General features: G+C 39.3%; 1 protein-coding gene across 2 annotated transcripts; it reads left to right on the plus strand.

The window, feature by feature from the left end:
• Positions 1 to 1,974: 1,974 nt before the first annotated feature.
• Positions 1,975 to 26,773, plus strand: LOC118436046. 2 transcript variants are annotated; one of them, XM_035853005.1, is made up of 6 exons: positions 1,975 to 2,119; positions 2,311 to 2,719; positions 2,828 to 3,074; positions 8,722 to 10,657; positions 16,313 to 16,442; positions 23,859 to 26,773. In XM_035853005.1, the coding sequence occupies exons 4-6, from the start codon at positions 9,398 to 9,400 to the stop codon at positions 24,113 to 24,115; spliced, it is 1,647 nt and encodes a 548-aa protein (XP_035708898.1). In that variant the 5' UTR covers positions 1,975 to 2,119; positions 2,311 to 2,719; positions 2,828 to 3,074; positions 8,722 to 9,397; the 3' UTR covers positions 24,116 to 26,773. The 2 variants fall into 2 exon arrangements, with proteins under 2 accessions (XP_035708898.1, XP_035708899.1); XM_035853006.1 differs by lacking the exon at positions 2,311 to 2,719.
• The last annotated feature ends 34 nt before the right edge of the window (positions 26,774 to 26,807 follow it).

Below are 26,807 nucleotides of genomic sequence, written 5' to 3' on the forward strand. Positions count from 1 at the left end.
TAAAGTGAGATTCAATTAAAAACTTGAGTAACTTTAGATGAGTGGCACAGGATAAAGTAACCTTAAAACATTTGCCCGAATTTCGGTGTATGTAAAAATCCCCTGTTTAGAAAACATAGCTGTAAACGTTCAACCTTGAGACTTTTCAGCAGCGGTTTGGAATTAAACTGACTGTTTAAACAATGAAAAAAGAATATAATGGAATGCAAGTTACCGTTAAACTCGATATGTGCGACGGATAAAACATAAAACCAGAACCAATTATGAATCACTTTAGATCCGTGTCGATGGAGTGACGCGTGAGCGAGCGGATTGTGAATTTCGGGTTCTTTTTCGCCGACCTACATACATCGAGACGGGCAACGTTGTTCGAAAAGAGAAAGCAGCTTTTAAATGGGAATATACATTGCTGCGACTACTGCGACATGGAGAGGACGCTATTGGGCCATAGTCTGGAGAAAGAAGGATCATTTCTTTCTGGAATACGGCAGAAACAAAATACCCGACGTAGTGGAAAGTACATACGTATCTATGCACAAACGTACAATGGAATTTGAGGACATAAATTAACCAGAGAGCAGAAATCGACTCTGTAGAAACCTCAAAGTCAACAAACACACTTTCTGTTCTGTTGTTCGATTCTCCGGTTCAAATTCCAAATTAAGTGATAGATAACAAGTCGTATTGGACAAAAAGATTGCCTGCTGCTGCTCCCACTGCTCTCCGTGTTATGTGATGAATGAGAATTGAGCAATGAGCGACGACAATAAGTAATGGCGACAAGAAACCTTCACGGTCTTGCGAAATCTTGTTTTCTCATCCCATTATTGTTCGTTCATCCACCATCTACGTACGTACCTAGTTAGTTGTGGGTCAGTGTGATACTAGAGAAGCAAGCAAGCAAGCATGTCATCACCTTTCTAATACAGAAGGGAAATTCCTTTATGTGGACAAGTTCACTTATGTACTCGGAGAGATTATTGGTTTCACACTTTCACGCCAAAAGTCCATCTTACAATCAATTCTGTTTTTGTCTTCTTTTCTAAACCTCCTAAATTTGCTTTTACTTAACCCCAGACCACACCAGAGGAAACTTTATAACCTAAAAATTTTCTTTGACTTTGCGCAATCTGAGAAGCCAACTTGTTCAAGAGATAACAGACTAGTAGATCTGAGTAGCTGTGCTGTCTTTGTTTATTTTGTTGGATTATCTCGGGTGACAGGTCCTGAAACTTTCTTCCCCACCTGGAAACAAATATTATTACAACACACAATGCGCCTTGTTGACTCTACAAAAGCCCAACCACACTCCAAGTAAGCCTTAACCATGGTAAACCTGACTTTCTCCCCTTTTATACGACCACTGTTTCTACACCATGGATTCCTGTGCACTGCATGACAAAATCCATCTCATCTTATTCTCATCCTCCACTATCTATTCATATTTTGTCGTCAAAATCAAGCACTTTTTTGCACGTGCAATCTACCCCATTCTATTGTATTCTCATTCAAGGTCTGCATATGTATGTACCACACCCGCACGTACTCGCACGTACATTTGTACATATCTATGTGCAATATGTAGGAGGAGGAGGAGGATAAAAATATATTCTGAAGGTTATGCAAAGGAAGAACGTTTTTCATTCCGCTTGTTGCATCATCTCTCTCGGTGTGGAGGGTCTGCTGAGGCCGAGACGCAGGGTGGGCCTAAAGTGACGCGTCCTAAAGTGACTCATATTGGAACCAAGGGTCCAGGCTAAGGCTACCCACCACGGAGTAAACAGAGAGGTTCTAATAATGGTGGGGGAGGAGGGGCGATCGATAGAGTCCACTCTTGTGAGACGGAAGGCTGGTGAGAGAGAGAGAGCGTATTGCGTGGGTGGACTGGACGGGATTGGACTCCGTTGGCAACCACCCCGAACTCTAACACCTCCGATACATCTCTCTCTCTCACTCTCACTTGCTCCCCGACTCGCACCGCACTCACTGCACCACATCGTCTGCACTCCACTGCACAAGGCACAGGCCACTGAGATAGGAGACCTTTAGCAACATTCTGACACGAGAACCAAGCCAAAAACGGGCCCAGAGAGAGAGGCAGGAAGCGAGGAAAGGCAAGGTGAGATTTTAAATTTCTTCACGCACCAGGCAGACGCTGCTCCTCTCGGGTGGGAGAAAGTTGAGACATTTTGAGCAAGATTGTGAGAAAGCAGGCAGGCAGGCAGGCAGGCAGAGAGAGAGAGTGGAGCACAAGGGAGAGAGAGATCGTCATTAGCTGTGCACCAAATCTTGTCTTGCTTCTTGTCACAGTAGATTATGGGGTCGTCGTGGTAAGAGGGAAGCAGGCGATTGGGATTAGCCACCAACCACCACTTAGGATTAGCACTCAACTCTACCAACAATCTCGGCATATCTTTGGGGTAGGAGAGACACGATAACACAACACCTCCAACACTTGCGAGTATATAAGGCACACCCGCTCCTCAACTCGGCTCAGTATCTCAACAACAACACCATTGATCACCTCCTCCAAAGTAACTTGTGACTTTTTTTGAAAATTGTCAAGTCCCCTGCAAACAAGATCAGTGCTCATTTCACACCCTCTCGAAACACACAAGTTTCATCAATCGGACACCTGCCCTGGGCATGGGCTGCAAAAGTTTTTCCTGAGAATTATTGGGTTCGAGACAACTGGAATCTGGACAACTTGAGATTTTTGGTAGGCAATATTTCGTATACCACGTAAATCACAGAGCAGGAGAGAGAGAGCAACCTTTCACTTTTTTTGTGCCAAACATCACTTCAAAGTAAAAAATATTTTTTCCAGGTCAGCACAACCAGGTCATCCGACAGCCTGCTACCAATTTATCTACAACGTTTCATCTACAATCCTTTATTTCCCAGCCCCGTTTCATCAAACCCCTATTGAATATCAAGCTGCTGATTATTAACCGATTTTGCCCCGCACTATTAATTCTATTAAAACCGACCTCTCAACAAGTTGGAACATTGAATGGATTCTTGCCAAGGGGAAAGTTTTGACCTGATGCCAAAAAGAGCCGAAGGCAATTAAGGTAAGAGTTTCATATTTTATCGCATGAAATTGCCAAGTGTCGATAGTTTTGCATTCCAAGACCATAAATTTCACGTCTCATTTGCTTTTCTGTATCATTCGCATTTCGCTACAATTCAAGCTTGTCTAATAATTAGCTGCATAAGAATCACTGAAATTAAGAATTTTTCCAATTCACAAAACAATACTTGAATTCAGAAGAAATTTACAGGGAAATGCCTGGTTTGTGGGTAATTCTAGACTCGTACATCTAATGGATACCTACTTATTCTTGCTTATGCCACACTTATGCCTTGCTTTTTACGTGAATTTGTCCCTATTCCGTAACGATTGTTGGACTAGATACATGTGTGCCTGCATAACTCTCATCAGTAAAAGGTGAACCTGGCATTACATAGCTAACTAACACTCCTTGTCCCATGTGTCCGAAGGAACATGAAGAATGATGAAAAGTGGGGCGAATGACACATAGTCTGGTTGAAATAGAAATCTATCTCAGTCCACGTTTTTACAATGTGAGTCAGTGAAAGCGAAATTAATCATGGATAGAGCACTATACAAACCGTCTTTGTTTTCGCTTCAATGAAATGGAAATGAGCCAGGCTTGTAATATTTTGTATTCTTTCGCTCTATTGATGTGGCCATGCCTTTCGCTGGTTGGTTATGATACGTTCTACAGAATTCTGGGAGTCATTAACTGCAAGGCATCAACTGAAAAATGAGCAGAGTTCGAAAGAAGTTTAATTTCCGGACTATTGCATACATAATACGACTAATGCTAACACTGAATGAGTTCCCAGTAACACAAATCTCATGAAACAGACCAAAAGTATCTACGCACCAAAAATTGCATGCATATTGTTAAATTCCTCACTGACCCCACGTTCATCCATCTCGAGTCTCTTCTTTCTCCGTGAAAACAAACTTGAGTAATTTGACGTGTTGTAGGCGTGGGGCTGTGAATCATCGCACTGGGACGCGGTATGTGAGTCATTTATTATTACGTAACGAGATATGACACCTAATTACTGTCTGGTCTGGTGTCATGTCATACCATTCCCAACAAGAAACAAATCCCTTTAATACAATACTTCATGAAACAATCCGCTTTAAACGTTACGTGTGTAACAAATCCAATTCTCAAGCGTCTTATGACCCCAAAGCCCTGTGTGGCGAAAGGGTGGCTTAAAAGCATATGTTTAGCATAGCACACAAATCCATATTAACATCAACTTGACAACAAGTCAGTCAATATTTGCCACACACAAGCCATGATTCAACCTTCCTCCAAATTTCAAGAGCAACATGTATTGGTTTGGTTAAATTGTAGAATTCCAATCGCAAATGTGCACACACGGCGGAACAAAACTTGGACTGCGTGTGGGAAGAGAGACACAAAGTCAAAATCCAAGTAGAACCCACATGGAATTAAATAGCTGTGGTGGTTTGAAAACATACTTCCTGGTGGAATATGGTTGAGTGATGGCAAGCACAAATATTGATGACAGTTAATTCAATCTTGGTTCATACACCAGCATAGAATCACTCGTAAGTTGATTAAGTTTCACATCATCAGTCCCAGGTGGGCGACAGGGGCAATCTAAGTCGGGAGAGAATCCAATTTCTTTTGCGACTCACTAACAAAATTAAATGATGATAAATTGTGTGTATAATAATAAAGATTCGTGGAAAGCTAGAGAGGAAAATTTCATCTCCATCATTTCACTTTCCCAATAATAATTGAATAACAATAATATCAACCTAAAATGAAATGGAGTTCTAAGCGACAAACTTTGGACAGTCTGTCGTAATTGAGTACCGACGGAAAAGTAGTTCAACTACGGAAATGGCTGCTAAACTAACTTCGTTGCAATCGAAGCTTATTTTAAATGATTACGCGAAATGTAATAAATTAGCATAGAATTCGCATACCTACTGGAATTTTTTAAGCTATTCAATACTGAGAGAGAATTTTCCAGAGTTACACATTTGGATTATTAGATGGCTTTGATTTGAATATATTGTCATTCGATGCTTTGTGTATCAAATTGAATTTCTCTTCTTGGTATTTGAAAGCTGTATGAAAACAATTGATATGTCGAGATAAAATGTACAACAAAATTGCACTGTCACGTCGCGAAATACATGTTCCTAACTGTTACAAAGTTTAAAACTGGAGTGAGGCAAAACGATTACTCAACAAGTTAGTTGTACATGGCTGGAAACTGTAACGTAGGGAAAAAGGAAGCAATTTCGAAACTATATCAAGGAGAGAGAGTGGAAACTTTAATTTCAAAACTTTTGGGTGAGCAATTCTCCAAGAGTCAAAATTGTCAGCTGCATACGTACACATACAATTTCTGTGTTATAATAAAGGCGGAAGGAATTTTGAGAAGCAATTTATTGTCACATTTGTTCGCCTCAGAGTTTTCATTAATTTAATAAGTGTAAAATGAAATGAAACTGGTTCGACGAATCAACAATTTTCCCATTTCCTGGAATTTTACACTCGGGACTGATTATGTAGGTGTATAAATTTAGTGAATATAATGCAACGTCGCAAGCACACATCATATCTTATACGGCTTTTGCACCGCCAGTGTCTCAAAATAAATGTACACGAACAGAACATCAATCACGCCAACGTTTTCGTCGTGAACATCTTTCTCTATTGATTCTGATATGAATGCAAAATTAAGTTCCACTTTGATATAGTTCAGATTGCGAGAATTGTGTAATGTGACTACTGAAGCCTTAGCTTCATGCTTGGTGTGAGCGGGTGTAAGGTTAATTTGTGCTTTTCATCAGTGTTATTTGACTAATTTAATCCAAACTAATTACCATTTGACTAATTTAGACGTGGAATGTAATTAAACCTGCTTATTCATACGTTTTATTCATTATTTTCTAATTGTTTTTCTTCGAATTCTTCCATTGCCCCATTTGCACCTATAATTGAGCATTTGTCTGATAATTCACAGTAAATCCTAAGCCGAGCTTACATAAGCATTGATATTCTTTAACCTGAGTGTAACGTAATCTCAAAATTGCTACATGGAGTCATTTATCAACATAATTTTACCTTCTGAAACTTTGAAGTATTAAAAAAGCCAGTTTTACTTGATTATTCGCCATACTTGAGATAGTCTCAACTTGCCTCACTCACATTACGACCCAACTCCAATAGTCTGCTGCATTGCATATCCATCAATCGCCACGACGAGTAACAGACTTTCACTTATCCAATCATGAAGCTCAGAAATGTGGGCAGATAATCTATATCCTTTCTCGAGGTAATCCTTTATCATTATCTCCCCCATTATGCCCACACAAAGCAACTTTCACCATTAATGCTGAACTTAACACAAGGGAAAAAATCTCAGACTACAAAGCTACATAATTACGCGAATTGTTAGGATTCGTTGCTTAATCAGGAACATTATTATTACTTCTTTGTTAGTCGAGGAGAGCAAAATTAGGACAAGTCATGTCAACATGCTCATTTAAAATCCGCACTTAACAAGCTAGGGGGTGGACATTCATGGTGCATGTTAAAGTAGGAGGAGTGAAACCTTGGTTGTTTGGGCAGTGGAAGTAAATGAGCTCTCACTAATTCACTCACGAGTTAATTCATTTAATTTCCCGAAAAGCTGCCGTTTGCTTGGACTGCAGGCCCTGCTTGCGCTCGCATTTCACTGTTTACTCAGGATGCCTCATTCGCCTGCAATTTTGGAAAATCAGCAAACAAACAACTCTGTAAAATGTGTAACCTTCCCCCCTCGCATCTATTTTCGCCTTACATTTCCCAAGGCTCGTCATTATGCAAATGTTGGCATGTTACACTCTTCTTACGCTGGCACAATTAATACCAACGGAAGGAGTCGTGAGTACATACGTGAGTATTATTTTAACAAGTGGTGACTGAGTTGTATTTGAACAGTGAGATTTATAAATAAAACGCGACCATGATGTCATCAGGGAGCGAGCCTGCACTATTATTGATAAGGAAATATCCGTGAGCGAGGACTCGCTCTGAGAGTGGGATGAAAGTTCGTAGGGAGAAAGAAATAGCACTGTTGCCCTGTCTGTCTGCAGGCAATTTGGAGAAGTGGAGTAATTTTATCTCCGTTATATTGATCCATTAATGTTGTTTGTGATCACTCGTGATTTGGTGCTAAATATATTGCACCTCCATCCGTGAATGATTTACTCTTATCAATTATCAATATGTGGTGCGGTCCGTCGTAATAGTTGCAAAGTAATCATTCATCCTGTTCCCTGCCACCCCCTCTTCACTTTCGCCCACTACTACTCGGCGGCGACTGATGGATATTTTTATTGTCTGGGTGCAATGTTTTGTTTTTGCAAAATACACCCCCACCAAATTAATTGGATAATTATCCGCATAGAAAATGGGGGCGGGCGTATGTAGGCCAAACAATAAGATGTGGAACCCGTTGCAGGCTCTAATAGAGCTTGGTTGGTATTATTTCGAGCATTTTCTCCGAAAACCTCAATCAGAGGAGAGGCTAACTCCATGGAAGCAGAAGTAATGCAAAACGAGGAGATCGTGCTAAGGATTGCACCACTATTAAACTTAAATGGACTTGGTGTCCTATAGCTTGGTATCGATTCCCACACAGACACACGTGCAGAGTTTGGACCATTTTGGTTCCAGGGTTTGTACTACTTGATAGATTTTTGACACAAAGAGATGAAAAGTCTCTCTTCTGTCCTCCTAGTTTTGCTGGTATGTGGTAAAAGTAAAAGTTGAGGGAGTAAGCAAGATGTAATACCAGTGTTTATAAGCGTACAGTGTTATTATGTGCTTTGTGGGCAGATATTATTCTACCCAGCACCAACCCACCCACACTAATAATCAGTTATACTTGTTATGAGGCTTCCAACTTATTACAGCGTTTCCATTGTACTTTCTCCGGAGCGAGAGAAAGAGAGAGAGAGAAAGTTCACATGATGATTTCGACGAGGAGAGAGATGTCTATAGACATCAAGTGAAAGCAAATACTACGCGAATTATTACTAGTTTATGTATTATTGCTATTCATTCCAATTCCGCTGACTCACACAAAGGTAGGATTTTTCCCCAATTTCCCAAACACCTGAGCCCACATGTTGCTCAGAATGCAAAACGTCGTCCTCCGTAAACATTCCCTTCAATTGAGAGAGAACATACAAATTACTAGTGGAAGTTGAGAATTCTAGAAAAACATAAAACGTAATTTCACATGAAATGGAAAATATATTTTCACCGTGATTTAGTTCGGAAATGACAATCTCGAGCATCTTTGCATAATTTGCAATACTTACTCATTGTGGAAGAGAGAGACGTAGAGAAAATAAGACAAAAATGTGTCCGCTTTTTATTTATTGTTTCATTTCAGTTGTCTGGCTGATGCTACTGCTTGCTTACTCGGAATGATTTATTTCTCTATTACATATGAAAACCGAATCAAGTTTGCGAATCTTGTAAAACGATCTGCACCATATACATGCTCCCCACGAGGGGAAACGAGAGATACGCCGCATACTTATTACATATACTGCATACAGAAAATATTTATATGATAATGTCAGAGTGCAAATATATGTGGAATATGTATCACCATGTTGGTTTTCTTACTTTGCAGATATTTGGAAACCCAAGCAATCTTCAATCGCCAACGAAGCAACCAAAACCAATTTTTTCCAGCCACATCACACTTCTCCCCAAATCGACGCTTTTCCCCTTCCATATCCTGAACGGACGGATGACGTTGGAACCTTGATGAGTTTTGTTGGAGGCAACTAATTCATATCTTACACCAACAACCAGGCATATCTAATTCACCATTATCAACCCAACCAAGTACACATAATCTAACATACATATACCAACCAACTTAACCCTTCTCATCAAAAGAGTAGAATTCCACCGTCGTCTTCCAAACCAAAGAAATCACATGTCTGCGTAAGGTATATAAAAAATGTACTCATCTTCGACAATAAATGTTAATTCATGGGCACATTTTCGAAATTATTCGCGAGTCACAAAATTGGAATCCAGACAATAATATGAACGCCAAAAGTTTTGCGATTTTACAGTTGAAAAATTAAATTATCATTATTGAGGACAATATGAAATTTGCGAAAGGTCGTACTTAAAAAAATTAAACACAATTCAGGATCAATTTGGACAATACAAAAAAATCGAATATATCTACAAACAAATTATAATCTTTATAAACAATAGCTTCAAGTAATTCCCGAACCAGAATCTGATTAAGATTAACGAATCTCTTAGTGACATAAAAAAAGTGAATTAAGATGGCAACGAGAATATCCAGTCCAAACTGGCTTCTAGCACTGAGCCTTTATCTAGTAGCCCTATTTTTGAACCGTGTCATACTCCTGGGTGGAGCTGGCCGTGTCACATCCAACTCTGTCCTGTCGCCCTATTCTCCGTCAAACGGCCCTCAGGATGCTCTCCTCCAAAGAAGACTTCTGATGGGGCGTGAAGTAATACCTCCCATGAGTCCCAACAACAACGCCATCCCAGGTGAGCCTTCCTGCGATGAACTCCGTGCAATGTGGCGTTACTACAAGCGACAATCTCGAGCCGAGTACACCAATGAAATTCCACGATTTGGGTCAAATATGTTTTGGGACATTCTGCCACCTCCCCAGTCACCCCGCATTTCCAGCTTTGTCCCCATCAAAGGTCGAAACAAGGCTCGTCTAAAGCTGAAGAATGCCGCAAAGTCCCCTGCATACGGAAGAATGGTGTACAAGCAAGAGCGAGAACGTCAAAGAAATAAGCAGCAACAACCACCCAGCCCCATGGAACAAGTTTCTCAGCTGATGGGTAAAGGAACAGAGGGGAAAGAGCGTGGTGGGCCCATCCCAGACGCCATAATCCACCTCAGCCCTCCAATTACCCCAGTCCCCACGACCCCCACCAGTTTCCAGCAAATCAAGGAGGTTTTCCGTGAAGAGAGAATACGGGACAAGGCAGCTCCTGTTCAGGAATCCGCCGCCCCACAGCCGCCACAGCAGAACATGGAGAATGGCAAGACTTTTGGACGCATAATCCTCGGACCTCCACGCGGCATGGATGGACGAGTGGCAAACAAGCCGAGAGAATTCATGACTCCATTTGAGAAAATTCGATTTGGTCATGCAGATGACTTGTTGGAAGACGGATCAAAGCCCAACATGAACTTGATGGCGAAAAGGAGAACTCTTCCGCTTCACCACTCCTCCATGTACAACCGACAGGCAAGATTTGGGTCAGTCATGGTGGAGGACGAAGGAGACTCCTCTGGCGCTTGGATTGACGGTGGACTCGAGCAAATGAATAGGTTTGAGGTGGGAGGAGGAGGAGGCGGCGGCGGCGGCGGTGGGAGCGTGACCGATGCGAACTTTGGAATGGATGGCGGCAGCTGGGGATCATTTCCCCTGAGGTCTGATGAGGGCTTGCTGAATGACTATTCTGGAGGAATGCTTGTGGAAATGCAGCAGCATCCGCAACAATTCCAAAACCTCAAGACTCTATACTCTCGGCCCATTCCCGAATTGCCTCCACAGGTACGTTTTCATTTTTTCATTCTTCTCAAACAAATTCCAGCATAAAACGGTGTACTAAATGCATTACATCACCGTTGAGAGTACATATGCATAAACATACACGTAAGTAAAATGTGTACACTGAGCGAGAATTGCAGCCATATCTGCCAAAATAGTATGACTTTCCCCACAATGTTTGTCTGCACATACCACTTCTTGCACACTGTGAAACCATTTCATCTCACTCACTCATACATATGCTCTTGAGACGCTTGACCTTTCATGGGATGGGAGATTTTAAGATTTCCAGTGATTCATAACCTTGTTTACAAATGTTGTGGGTTGAGGATTGTAAGGAAAGTTATGCCTCCTTTACGTCACTATGTAATCGCATTTTAGCATTTGTTGGGCTTTCGGAAGCTCGTCACAAGAGCTTGACTTTGCTTTGGTATACAATGGGTTTAGCGAAGATGGACATTACTTATCATGGAGAGTAGTCGTCGTTTTCTTCTTCCGAGGAACAGCTCCTCTGACTTTGCTCTGAACAAATGTTGGTCACACAATGAACCGTGATGGTTGCGATGGGGTGACAAATGTGCAAAGACAAATGTGCAAACGACAAATGTGCAAATACATTTGTGCAAACGATAAATGTGCAACCGATAGATGTGCAGGAATTTTTCCAACAAATAGTGCAATATATCTTGATATAATTTACACTTCAAATCAAATTACATCTTATCAAAAAACTAAGAATTCTGAAACATTAATTTTGTGGTGAAGCTTATGAAGCTGGAGATCTTATAATGCAGATTTTATACTTATTAAATATTACTAATCATCATTATAACGGGGTTGACCCCTGTCAATTTTATAATAAAATTCCCGTGCCGAATCACTGTAATGCTAAATTTAGCTAGTGACAATTAAACTTTAGTTAGGGACACCCCGCGGGGACAGAATTTAAAATAACAGCAAATAAGTAAATCCCGAATTATTTCATTGAAATTTAGAATTTTTATATGTACATAATTCCAGCCTATACGATAGACTAAAATTCACGAATTCACGAAGATGTATGTACCAGGAAATTTATGCACCATAAAAATATAATTTAGTAAAATATTAAGTTAACAATAAATTAATACTGCTCAATATAAGATCTACAGCTTCAACAGACATCATACGGGATGCCACCACAAAATTAATGTTTCAAATTTTAGTTTTTGAGGAGATGTAATTTGATTTTATGTTTAAATTATATCAAGATATATTGCACCATTTGTTGGAAAAATTCCTGCATATTTATCGGTTGCACATTTATCGTTTGCACATTTATCGGGCTGCACATTTGTCAGGTTGCACATTTATCGTTTGCACATTTGTCGTTTGCACATTTGTCTTTGCACATTGGTCGGGCCACCATGAACCGTTAACCAAGTGAGAGTGGAAACAGTGGTGGAAACGCTGTGGTCGGCCCACTAAAAATAGACGAGTAAAAGTAGAATGGACCACTTATTGTAAGAGAAGCAATTTAACATTTACGTGACAGTGACAAAACCTCAAAAGTGGTTCTTTGTTGAGGGAAGAAATGTGCGGAGACTGATTGGCAAAGTGGCAGGAGAAATGGGATGGGACCTTCTGCCGGACTTTTAGGAAGTAAAGGTCGACTCTTGTCCCAGTCGTCGTAGCTGCTGGAAACTGTCAACCCCACCTAATTCAATGTAATGGATTATTGATGATACAATCGGGTTGGTGTGAGAAACTGGCTGGACACATGGTCCCTTTCTTCATTGTTCCCACTTTCACTGCACCGCTTTTACAAAAAAAAGTTGTCGCTTTTTCTTACAGATAATTACTTTTGTGCACGACAAATTGTGTCCGCCCACAAAAACCATTGTACTTAAAATCACTGGGTTTCACATTCCCCCTGAAACCAATCACATGGAAATAAATAAATATTATGGGTTCATTGTTTTTGTGGTATTGATTTAGATTTACTGAAATTAGGACATTGGTCAACCTTGCGTACGATAGAAAGGATACAGGAGATACATAACTACAAACAAAATCACTTTATCGAAATTGCTAGCTCTTTTTGGTTTTAGGTCAACGAGTTGAGTGGTTGGTGGCTCCCTAATCTGAGCTCACTTGTTGCTGATAAGTAGCACAGTTGGAGGCGTACGGCATAAAAATTAAGATAAAAGGAAAGCCCTCCACTTTATGTCGGGGATCGCATGGTGTGCAAAGTAATAATACAGTTCAAGGGAGATTGGCTTCTGGTGAGGGCAGAAAATCTCTCCACGACTTGATATCAATTACATATCATTTACTGCATACCCATTTTGGGTTGGTGTTTGGAATTTCATTTCGCTCTTACTTTTTCTCTCCGCAAACGGGTAAATTGCCAAAACGATAATGTTTATTTTGGAATTTGATGATCAAATCTCCAAATAGTGTGAAGAAAAGATGCACGAAAATGTCTTAGTTTTTCTATTTTATGCTCTCATACGCAGCGAGTCAGTACATGAACGGGTGTTACGGAGTTAATCTAATTCGCCTATGTGTGCATATAAGCCGTACCGAGAAATATGTACGACATGACACCTTCTTCACTCGTGGCGACGTGAAAGTTTTTTTATGAATCCACATTCTACGTATTTACGACTCGTACGACGATCAGGAAAATTTCATATGCCGAGATAAGCGAGGAGCAAGTTAGGATAGTGCTCGGATAGAATAAATAACGATGTTTTTTGTGCCTAAAAATCGTAAACTATAGCGATTTGGGAGTTTTTGTGAGAAAGTGAATTGGAGGAGGCGAACGAGTTAATCTCCTTTCTCTCTCGAGAGAATAATGTGGCAACGGCAAATAGTGGCAGCATCCGAGAGAGAGAGAGAAAAGAGGAAGGAAGACGAAGAAAGAGGGGAAAACTCGCTGCTGCTGTCAGATTGACCAAGTGACTTGGTTTTTGTTTGAATGGCGCTGTATGTAGCTCCAAAATAATTTATGACTGCGTAGGTGGACGGAAATTGAGTTAATCTACTGAATAAATTCATATAAAACACCTGAAGCTCGCTCGCTACTACAAGTCGCTAGCATAATCCGGTCCTGGTTCCATTTCCGCTTTCAGTCACTACAGCTATCTGATCCAATCTATTACTACATTACTCTATAGCTCAGTCAGCAAGGGTGCATCCACCCACCTCAGATCAATCCATTTTCCGAGAATAATGAGAATTTCCCATTATTCCGTCTGTGCCCCCTTTATCCGTCCGTACGACACACGCGGAGGGGATGAGGTCTCTAACCATCGCGTCGCTACGACTGGAACTTATTTCACATATGTACCTCCTTTTCCATAATACGTTCCATTGTCACTGGTTAATTTTTGTGACCGCAAACTCCCAAACTAAACATGAACGTCGGCTTTCCGTCTTTCGTTCAAGTTGAGTACATAAAAGTAAAGTCAATCCTTACGTAATATTTAACCAGACTCGATCCTTAGCCAACCAACTTTGCAGCTAGATATGGAGTTGATGGATGAAAAAATCCTTTCTCTCCGTGAAAAGATGTATTGACCGATGGGCAAGGAAAGCAAGTCTAGAAACCTTCTTACTTTTATCATCTCGTCTGTTCCCCACGGTTCCGAGAAGAAATAAATCTAGTCTGGACAATGCAAAGTCTTTTCAATCCCTTGACATATATTAGAACAGTTTACTTATTGGGAAGATTCTTTTATTATCATCTCGGAAATTTTGCTTTTGAATATGATCCACCCACGTTTCCCGTCTCACAAATCAGCGTGTCCCGATATGTTAATATCCGAACTTTCATAGCTTCATGTTTTATGAATGTCTACGAAATATTGTGCATAAAGTAAGTCAAACAGCTCTTTTAACTGTCTTGCCGCCGTTACGTATGTAGGCCAAAACCTGAAAGAAATCTGAATCACCCATTGTCAACTTTCTCCCAAGAAGAAAGTGGACTAATGTTGTTATTGAAACCGTAGTAAAGATGTCTAAAAAGTTGGTTGCTTTTTGTCTGCATCACCTAAAAAATAAAAGTGGAATGTTTCGACTGATTGCAGCCAGCCTGGCGAATTACGTTGGTCTATGCATCCACGCATTAGGCAAAGCAGGACGTCAGTAGCAAATCATTTCCGCTCCTACATAAATCTATTCTAATTTTATTCCTGCTCCACGTGGATGAAGGTGGAGCCATGTTATTCGCCCTATGAATTTATCTTGGCGTTTTAGACATTACTTATATCGCGTTCAAAAACGAAGATGTGTAATCCATAGTAAAAATGATATGTGGGTAGCTTCACTTTCACCAGCAGAATTCAGGTAGCGAGATGAATTACGAAACTCTAAGCCATCCCGAGACATTTGTAAAATGCTGTGGAATAATATCCCCGCATGGCTTGGAAGAGAAAGCGATTTGTCAAGCGGTGGGTGCTTATAAAGAACAAGTGCCTAAACCAGTGCCATTCAATTCAGTGTGTATTTCTCCATGTGAAATGTACGTAATGCGAACTATAGCTGTGTATACATACGTGGTGATCTTGGTCATAGATTTCGACTCAATCAAGGAACAGACCACAGTATAGTCGTCATTTATATATTTTTACTCCATCGCCTAGTCATCGTCATGGTCAAGTAAAGTTTTCGAGGGATGCTGGGTCTATAAGCATCTCATGTCTCGTGTGTTTGTGTGTGTGGCATTTGTTGCGCTCCCAATTTGTTATATATTTCGGGAAGTGAAAGGATTGTTGACTTTTGGAAAAGCTCGGATGTGGTGAAAGTCACTGGCTAGTCGATCCCACAATCCAACAGTACTTGGAAAAGATCCACTCTTTCCCATTCTTCAGACGTCAGTTGTAAATGGCACACACTTGACTGATTTTGCCTTTTTTGGTTGATTTTAGTCTATTCTTGAATTCTCCTGTTGACATTATTGCCAGAGCGTTATTTGGATTGTACATCCATGCAGGATTCATCAAGCCACAAGTAAAAATAGATCACAAGCCGGCGAGCCTGAGATTACCACAATAATTTCTACAACAACTAATAATAATAATAATGATAATACACACTGTTTTTGACAATTGTTACGTTCATTGCGTTGCATGATGGCAGGTGTGATGGTTGAACTTGATGGTTGCGTGGGTTTGAGATCGGCTCCTATAATTTCACATCATGAGACAAGAGACGGGGATGATGACATCGTAAAACAGAATGGGTTTCGCTCTGGCAGTTGGTAAATATTTCCTATAGAACGAGCCTGCTTTCACCATTCATTCACAAAATGCGACTTGGTTTGGCGACGACCGACATGTCCAATAACTCTGTTCAATCTTTGTCAAACCGGCGGCGGTTGCTAGCTGGAAAGGATGGAATTTGGTGCTTTCACCGCACAATGGATATTTGTCATTATGACTCTGTTGTTTATCAAGAGCTCTGATTGTGGGGGAAGCCTTTGTGTTATTGAATGTAGCATATGTTCCATTCGGTGATAATCTATATCCATATCTATCCATCTACTCGATCCCACTCTGTCTCCGGGTGGGTGGATGCTGCTCTAAAATGCACAAAATCATATCACAATTCTGGACATATGTATGTATGAAATTTACTTTTGCGACTTGTAATTCCTCACACTATTTTTTATAGATGGAAAGTCCCACCTGCCCAGAAGTGGAGGGTCAAGCGTGTCAAGTAAACTCGGACTGTTCCTGCGTTGGCTTTGGACTTTATCGATGTTACGTCAACGTGTGTCAAACGCTATCGTTTGCTCCTGCAGGTAAATTTAAATTCTAACAAGAAGAGAGACTAAATGCTTCCACAACATCGCTCTTGATCCTCTCTCCTCCATTTGCTTGCTTACATTCAAGAATATCGAATCTCCTCGCCCAATACAAACAAGTAAATTTTCATTCATGGTTTCACAGACGGGGAATATTTACCCGAATAGATATCAAAATATAAGAAACGTAAAATCCTTTGATCCACCTACTTATTTATTCAAGGAGTTTTGCGAGTCTCAAGATTGTGGTTTAGTTTCGGAATACGTATCGCATCCTGCATCTGGAAAAGGCATCAAAGAAATCCGTTGGACTGCGTATGTATGTACGTATGTGCTCCGATTTCAGCTTGACACAGCATCCGTGCAATATTTCTTGATCGAAATGGGACTTTCCTATTTGTATACATATTATCTCTAAATAGTTGAAAATCAAGGAAAAGACACAGTTTCGAGGTAGACAACTGTCACTTACAGACAGTCGAGATGGATGGTCTACACCTGACTTATTAGGCTGTACAAAAGGAATATAAATACATTGGTATACGACGTATATTTAGTTATGTTTACACACAATTAAACTTTGCTCTTTCCTTGTTTCGTTTAATTTCTCCAAACTACATTCAAGATATCAAGAAAACAAAAGGCGTTTGGAAATTCGAATACAAAAGATTAATTGAAAGATACCATTGTTGGATTTTGACAAAAACAAAAAGGAGTGCGCCAAGTGAAAGCGCGCTTTCTGCTCAAGTTTTATTGTGCCAACACCCACCCACCCATTCATTCAATAGTACATATTTGTTATTAGTAGGCAGCTACTTTGGAGAATTACCTCATTATGTACTTGCACAATACAAACATACATCCATAGGAACGCTGCATTATAATTATTCCCTCCGAGCTAGTTAGATGGATGGATGGTTGTTTGGGTGGTTGGCAGACTGGTGATCAGACTGAAATGATGATATGGACGTCTTAAAATCCTTTCATCCTTTGCAAACACACCACAGTGATTCCAAGCACCAAATGAGATGTGGTAGTCCGCACAAAGTATTTGAACAAATTTGGCTTCAATCAGATCAAGCTCTCTCTTCTTCTAAGCAAATACGAGTTCTAATATTTTTTGGGTGACTTTGTGCCCTTGTTTGTTGTGCATGAAATAAATATATAGTATATTTCCGAGTATGAAGCTTTCATCTTTGCCTTGTTTATATTTATTTACGCTCAAGTGAGATCTATACAACTGTAAATACAACTTTTGTCAACTAACCATAAGTATAAAAAGCTACGAGGATAATTCCACTAGAGGCAACTAAGGAGGGGAGCTTGCGAGGTTGATAATAACAGATCTTGATGCCCTTTGGATATGTGGTAGGGTCCCATGAGTGTACTAAAACCCTGAAGTGGTTTGACTCCATGGCCACATTTGCGCCCGCCACACCCACTCAAAAATGCTCAAAAAACGCTTTCACTCCAGTTTTCACTCACTCAAATCCACGCCAAAAATCCAATTTTACTCGGATTTTGAAATTTCTTTCACCATTATACTCCCAGATAGTTGCTTTCTTCAATCCAATGTCAAACTCAATTTTGCTGATGATTATTTCGCAGACATAATTTGCGTTGTTGATTACTACAACAATGCTCATTCAGAATTTTAAATTTTAAAAATACTAAAAATTTCGAAAAAATTGAGTTTGATACTGGATGGAAGAAAGCAACTATCTGGGAGTATAATGGCGAAAGAAATTTCAAAATCCGAGTAAAATTGGATTTTTGGCGTGGATTTGAGTGAGTGAAAACTGGAGTGAAAGCGTTTTTTGAGCATTTTTGAGTGGGTGTGGCGGGCGCAAATGTGGCCATGGAGTCAAACCACTTCAGGGTTTTAGTACACTCATGGGACCCTACCACATATCCAAAGGGCATCGAGATCTGTTATTATCAACCTCGCAAGCTCCCCTCCTAAGCCTGACAACATCAGCACTATTCTCGTATAGAAACTAACGACATTTCCTTCCAATTTCGTTTTTAATTCCACTTCCCCGTCGTCATCATCATCATCATCAATAAAACTCGGCAAACCTAGCGAATCACGCATTTGCTTGATGCCGCCTATTTATTTTTGCTCAGAAATCCCTCATTGTTTAAAGATTAATTCTTTCCCTCCATCCGTTGATATGAATGGCTCAGGTTTATCGTAAAAGTTGGAGAATTTATGGAGCACACTGATTATTTTAATATGATTAGAGCAACTGTTCATGAATAAGCAGGCGCATTTTGGATACTTTTACAAACTCGGTTGGAAAACGAGGGGATTTTTCGACTCGGCATGTTTTTGCGTGGGTGTTCTTAATTGCATTTCTTCATAAGGATCTACATGGTCTGAATGTAAGGAGGAGGAAGGGATAAGGGCAGGCAGGCAGCCAGTCTCATCCATATCACCACTTTCACCTGACCCTGACTGCTGCTCCTGCTATGTAGGCCTCCTCCAAGACTGTTCTACAAACTAAAGCCAAGCCGTACGAGTGCACTCTTCTTCAAACTTGGCCACTTGGAAATGAGTTGCCTCGCCGCATTGTAAATTGTACTTTAATTGAAACTCTGACTAGATTTAGAACGATGGAGGGTTACGTATGTATGTAGAAGCACAATCGTACGTTCCTTCGTACGGGCTGGCTAACAACAGAGCTTGAAATTAAATTTCACTCCCCCGCTCACACACACAGACATACCAAAAAGACCTCTTTCTTGAAGCGTTCCTGCTTATGTGGGCATTTCCTCAAAAAAGATCCATCCAAACATCCACCCAATATCATCTCGGCCCGAGTTGAAGGTAAACTAAAGTGGTGGGCTGGGTGCTCCTCGGGATAATTTGTTCGGTGAAAGCTAATTTATTTTTCAAGCACTTGCTCTTCCTGTGCACATTCCTTTCACCCTCAAACAAAAAAGTCACGCAGGAAGTGGATGATGAATAAAAGTTAAGCGCTGGCTGGCTCTTCCCCAGAATCTCATCCGCCAAACGGGGAAAAAATGTGCACTTAGCAAATAACAAAATCCAGACATGACAATGAGATCTGCTCACTTGTTTGCATGTCAACTGGAATTGCTACTTGCTAATTTTACTCGGTATCAGTTCAGGTTTCAATGCGCACATGTAGGAATTTTTTTCAAATGGAACTTTACTTTAGTTGATTTTGTTGCCCAACTTCAAAGAAAAAAGTCTAACTTATCAACAAAATAATTTCGTTTGTTGTTCAATTCATGTGACAAATATGTGTTATTGCGTCGAAATATTTAAAAATAAATAATCAAGCTAAGATTTTTTTACTTTCTGCATGAGCTCAGCCATTTTATCAGATTTTAATTGCGCAAGTTTGAAGATGTGCTTTCTAGGATTTATTGAAATGAAAAAATAAAAATAAAGTAAAAAACTATACACATCCTCCTCATTAAAGACTAACAATACAAGGCAAGAAGGCGTATGAAGAAATACATAAATTGCATAATTCGGCAGTTCAATTTTTTTATACTCTTCCTTCCCATTCTCCAGACTTTATATTCATATTGAATGCTCCATCCTAAAAAGTTATGTTTGTGCAGTTCTTCATATAATATTGGATCGCGGATTGCTTAAGATAAGATATATGCAAACAGTGGAACTGTGTAACTAGGAGGGGATGCGGGGCCTTGTTTATTTTGCGATTTTCGGGATTTTTTTTCAAGTCGTCCTTAATTATGCAGCTAACGAGAAACTCCAACGTGTCACGAATGATTAAACAAAGCTTAGGATTTCGACTCCCCCTCAGAAAAAGTATAACGACGAGGGTGATACCTAGAATACAATTTCCAAATAATCAAATCAAGTTAGAATATCTCGACTGGCTGAGCTTTCATTAGTCCCATTTCGTTAGTGAAAGTTGCAATCCGGAATAAAGAAATCTTTTTTAATTTGCAAAATTTATTACGAAACTTGACAGTATTATTGCGATACAATTTTTTATACAAAGATTCAGAGTTGAAACTTTGTATTTTTTCGCAATACTAACATTTGAATTTGAATGACTTTTATGCATTGCAAAAATTACGTACTAAATCTAGAAACTTCTATTTCTAAGCACATCATTAAATCTGTGCTACCAACGTCTTCCTTGTGTCAAATTACTATTATCTAAACTCAACGCCTCTCCGATAAATGCAGCGATGCGGAAAGTGAGCATAACACGCGAATTTTTTACGCCAAGTGATAAATACAATATGTAATTGGGCAAAGCCTAAAAATAGGAAAGATTTCGATATGCAAAATCTTGGCATTTTTAACACCATTAAAACGACACAAGAATAAAAGAAGACCAACTTTGAACGGGGATGGTGATCATTATCATCATTTGATTTAAAATATTCACGTACATATGTCGTTCGTTTCCTTGCTTTGAACTTTGCGAAATTGGAGTACAATGTGAAATCATTAAAACTATGAGTGGGCACATGAATACGGTTAAAAATTCCGTCTCTTCGCCCTCAAAACCATACATCAGTGAGTGAGAGTTGTCGGTATAAAGGCTCTTTCACCATCAAAGAAAGGAGTCCTCTGGATGCGTGCAGAATATCCAATGGTGGATTTTGAAAGGGAGAAGATATGTTTGGTGGGAGGTGATGGTGTTGGTGGTGATGTAGGAAACTTGACTTGAAATTCCTCACATGACGAAGCATTATTATTAGATTTCCTGCCACCACCACTCCCATGATGGCAGGAGCAAGGCATTGCATTGTTATTATACCACGAGATAAAGCTAAGTTGCACTTGACACTCTTTGTCAGGCTCGCAACCCAATTTGATTCTGTGCTATTTTCATGTTCCCTATTGTCAGATGAACATATATACACGACCCGTGTTGCTTGCTGGCTGTGTGGGAAAGGAATGTGTGAAAATGTTTGCAAGTGGTTGAGATTATTGACAAAAATCCCTGTCGTCCGCAAGGCATCGTGATCATGAGAGGAATTGAAGGGTTGGGTGGAGGAGGGAAGGGGTTTCAGCACACGAGAGGTAGAAATAAGTACGTGACGGAAGTGAAGGAATCCAGGAAGGAGAATAATGTTGGATTCAAACTTACTCCAAGAAGATGAAGTGAAAAACTGGGTGCCCAGATGCAGAATGAGAACACCTCTGCTGATGAAACCAAGGGAAAGTAAACGTGGTCTAGTGAGCCAACATTCTCCTTTCTCCGCTCTCTGGCCTGGATGGCTCTGCCCTTAAACCGCTCCTCCAGATAAGCCGCCATCCGAGTATGATGGGAGGTTTTAGCTTATGGAGCAGATCAACCGTTAACCATCCAACACTACCGTAGTTTGTGGATAGAAAGAAGAAGAAGAAGAAGGCGCGTTGTGGTGGTTCAGGCTTTACGAGTCTCCTTAGAACCAATGTTGACTTTATATGAAATGATATCTCTCCACCACCGGGTTAAATTTAGACTCGGGAAAGTTGTCTTATTACATTGCATTATGTCCAATCGTTGGTGGTGGTGGTGGGGTTGTTGGAGCTAGAATGTGTTTCCGATGACGTCATGCTGATGTAGCCCAAACTTTCTTCACACAACCAGAATCCAAGTTCTGAATGAAGGAATGAATCAATGAGTGAGTCCCTTAGAGAGAGGACACGTATCTTGACACCATAGCGGGTGCGACAAAGTTCTCAAATGCGTATAGGCTCACCCGATGTAGTCCTGGCTTCGATTAGCATGTGACATCATGTGCCCAACGTCACCCACGACTAACCTTTACTTCATTTTTCCTACACAATCAGTAGAGTTGGATTGGATTTCCAGAACACAATGATTAGTTAGGGAGATTAAGAAAGATGAGATTTTAAACGAATATTCAACCTTTTGGGGCATATCACTTTCTCCAACTGCTGAACTGAACCACAACATTGCTTACTTTGGCTCAACTTTCAGCGCTTTCTCAACTCATGAATTGACAGTCGGGTGAATGATGATGAGTTTTTGAGAGATTCCTCTCGTAGGGGTGGGTGGAGTAATGGGCAATGTGTGTGGTGACAGTGTGCAATAGGGGTGAACGCTTGGAAAAATCTTCACAGAAAGTTGTAATCTTTGCGGTAGATTTCCCCCTTTTCGCCTGCACGGCTTTCGCTCGATTTGTGGATAATGATATTGAACGCCGCTGCGAGAATCGAAACTCAAACAGAAACTGTGCTTAACTTGAATTGAGTTCACTTCACTCGTGGTTGGCTTATTTAATTTTTCACCACGAGGAACAACCAGCGTCATCCTTAATCAAAACCTAAATGTGTCAGTTGACGAACCTATTTACGTCATCTTGATATCAGTTGTATGTACTTGGTTGGATGATGCAAGTGTGAAAAAAAAATCGAGAATGTCATGACCGAACCAATGACTCGTTAATAACGGATTTTTATTCGACTTGAGATGAATAATTTTATTGCGCGTGGGTTGACCTTATTTGGATTAATAACATCACATTTTAATTATTATACCATTGTGCCACGGATCAAGATGAGTTTTATTCTCCATGATTATTATCTCCAGTCCGCCGTATATTACTGATTCAGTTCGTGTAGCTATCTAGTTCAAATTACAAAATTATTCCGTTCTCGGCCTTGGTTTGTCCTCCAAGGAGAAAGATTCACAATCAGGCTCTGCGGTAGTTGTAGACACAGGTTTATCCTGCAGGCCAGATTTATATTGCTTCCTAAGACTTTATCAATCCAGTCACATTCTTCTAGAGAGATCTCCTTATTCTTCTTCTTATTGCACAATAAGCAGAGCGACTGAAATTGCGACAGCACGAACATATTGGAGAAATTCGATCTTATTAATGCCTCACGGGCACAATGGTTGAGCTGAATCTATAGAACGGTACGTATTGTTCGAATCGAATCTTGTTTAATTCAGGCAAACAGATTTTCATTGACAGCATTTCGGAACACATTCATGCCCACCACCCACTAATCCCACCATCCATTAAACATTTTACCTACGTCGCCACACACAACCAACTTCGCAGCAATGGCCAATAAATGTGTAATTTGGACCCCAAACTGCATTAATATCCCGGATTTATCCCGGATTTTGAACGTCTTTAAAGAAATTTATGAACACGTAATATAAATTATGAAATGAAAACGAGGTAAATCTAATCGTCGTGAAAACTGCTTATTCTCACAACCCGTCCCACTAAGTTAACAATCGAAATCAGTGCGTAGTCACGTATGCTTTTTGACTTTCACTTTGTCAATGTCCCACGTTGGGAAAAATCTCTGCCAAAAATCTCCAAAAGTATCACATTCCTGTTGAATTAGGATTACCTGAACAAATATTGTAGCAAGGTTTTTGATAAAAATTAACTTACGCAAGTTTCTCTTTTTTATATATATTTTAGCCGAAAACCCTGTGGAAGAGATTGAAGATGACGCGTCCTCAATGTGGCACACGGGTCCCGTGCACAGCAGCAAATTGGGGTTATGGGATGGAACTTCTCAGAAAGCGGAAGCAAATGTTGACATGAATTCAGGATTTGATAATCTGGTAATGAAGAAGGCATCCGAGAATAATAATAACATCGTCGCGGGGAGCAGCAGCAGCATTGTCCCCTCTGCCAACAACTCGGATGACAAAAATGAAGCCAAGAAAAATTGATCCGCATTCTTCGCATTGGGTGTTTTTACACAATGAGATTGTCAACGTTGTCATCATCATCACAATAAAAAAATGCAGGCTCAAGTTGCAAATTGTTGTAAATAGGCGAGTTTGTCCACTTATTATGTTAAAACTATCCGTTTTATAGGGAATTGGAAGATCCTGCAGGTCACACTGTAAGTAGTTATCTCGGCGCCCTCAAACCATATCAGCAAATAAATAATTTGTCACCCGACTTATGTACATCTCATTCACAAAATTTTAAAAGTAACAAAAAAAATAGTTGTTAATCTCTTGTTAATTAATTGAGTATGAAAAACTGAGATATCGAAACTTATCATCATCATTATCATCATCATCACTGTTCACGTACATTACATTCTAGTACTGTTTCTTTGTAGAAGTACATACATAACATGGAAATTTGCAAAAAATAACGACTCTCCAGTTCATTTTCTTTTTAAGATGGCTTCCTTATTTAAACGTCATTACCGATATAATGGACGCTAACCCAGAACAAATATTTAGTTGCAAATTAGGACTAAGATTCAAAATTTTTTCCATCTTTTTATTAAAAATATACAGAACTGGAAAGTAACATTCGACAATACTCCATTTCCTAATCAAATTTTACGCCATTGTTTGCGCAAAAAAAATCTGGAACATTTAGATGAACGCCATCGGCAGAAATAGGGTAACAATTAGTTAAATGATCAGAGTGTACACAGAAAAGAAAAAACGTTAAATTATTATAATCTAAATTACTTGATGGTTCTTATTACGGGCAAGATTTAGTGCTATCTTGTAACATAGTAAACTAATTCCGATTGATAAGCAAAACAAAGTATTTACTACTAAACTACAGTATGTGTCTGCCTTTCTAAGACAATAAAACTTTCTCTGGAAATGAGAATTTTCGAGTAATGTACATGCTATAGAGGAGAGAAAGGACGTGGTCACGTGGTTCGTTCTGGTCACAACTTACTCAAAACTATTCAACACATAACATGTGATGATGATAGTCTTGTGCTTGTGTTTGTAACAAGTTGAAAAATAATGTACTCCTCACATTACTATTTTCAATCGTAATATAACTACTACTTAACTAGTGCTATATGTAAAATATGTTGTATTATATGCATAAAAAGTGTACATATTATAATACTAAATACTTTATCTACTTATGTAAATGCCCGTTCCATAAGCGACGAGCTGTATCTGCTTCTGTAGACAATACTTTGGAAAAAATTCCGACGTTTGAAGAAAACTCCCGGATACTTCTGACCATTGTTCATGAGCCAATATGCATGCAAGATAAGTTGTAGTTGGAAAGGTAAACAGCATTATTGTAATTTTGAATTTTATGTAGCAGTCATAAAGTAGAAATGTTATACTGTTATTAATACATGTGTAAATACATATGTGTATTTACTTAGTTGACGAGGTTGACGAAGGTGATGATGAAAATTTTTGAAATTTTTGAGCAGGAGTGATATTACTTCAATTGGGACTGTTAAAGTTGACTCCAGATTGTGATTTGATAATGTACATAAACTATCTAGATGGTTAAACATATAGCTATATAATCCTAAGTATATAATCCGGAAGTCCGGTATAGACAAGTAAAAATATGTGTGGTGACTAAAAATATCTATATATCTATTTCACTGTGAGGTGTAAAGAATAATAATTAAGTAAATGATAGATGTATTGCAGATCCAAAACTATGTAATATCATAAAATTTTAAAATTTATCGCCACCTCTGGAAAATTTCCCAACCAGTTGTCCAGTTGCATGGAATGGAAACTCCGACTAATATTTACATTCTTATATAGCATAACTTTTGACTGAGATTTAGTAACTATGATAAGTAGTTCGTTACATTATTGAGGCAATTCACGTAGTCCTTGGGAAACACGGTAAAATCCGTAAACTTACAATTGCTAACAAAAATTTACGAAAATTTCCAGAGAAAATCAGCTTGCATTGCAAACCTTTGCAAGCTTAGCCAGATGAAGGGCGTCTTTTTATTTTGTAAACCTCACGGATTTTGCAATGTTACCAAGGACTGGATGAATTTCTGAATTGCATTTTAAATTTTCACAGTATTAGAACCTTTATCAAGTGTGAAATTGATTGAAAGCTTTACATATTATGTAAAATCAAAAAAAAATATTGTTGTACATTAATGGTTAATTATAATATTTCCTTTGCGTACCTAATAAAAACAAGTAATGGTGCTTTTAGTATTGTGTATATTCGAGAATAAATGTGATGAACTATCCGATTAGAATTTTAATGTTGTTACATAATTAATTAATTAATTAATTAATTAAGTTGTTGGTGCTCCGTCAAGTGGGAGCATTGATTCAAGTTTAATGGAGTCTTACGTAGTGATATTCATGTACATGAATTGTACAAAGGAATTACCATTGGTTTTAAAATTGTCCTGCATTGGGGTTTATCAATTACTGTTATTTATGTGTTTGTTAGTTATCTTGATTGTACGTAGTTTCACCACATAAGTTTCCGGTCTGAATGAATCACAATTACTCATGGGTAAAGTATTATGTAACTAAAGCATGAATGAATTCACATATCTTGTACATCGTAATTACAAAGTATAAAGCTCCTTAATAAAGTTAAGAGATCCACTATTTGGGAGTGCTGTTTCATTTTCATATTTCATCT

This window comes from Folsomia candida, unplaced genomic scaffold, assembly GCF_002217175.1.
Source record: "Folsomia candida strain VU population unplaced genomic scaffold, ASM221717v1 Fcan01_Sc006, whole genome shotgun sequence".
Lineage (NCBI taxonomy): Eukaryota > Metazoa > Arthropoda > Collembola > Entomobryomorpha > Isotomidae > Folsomia > Folsomia candida.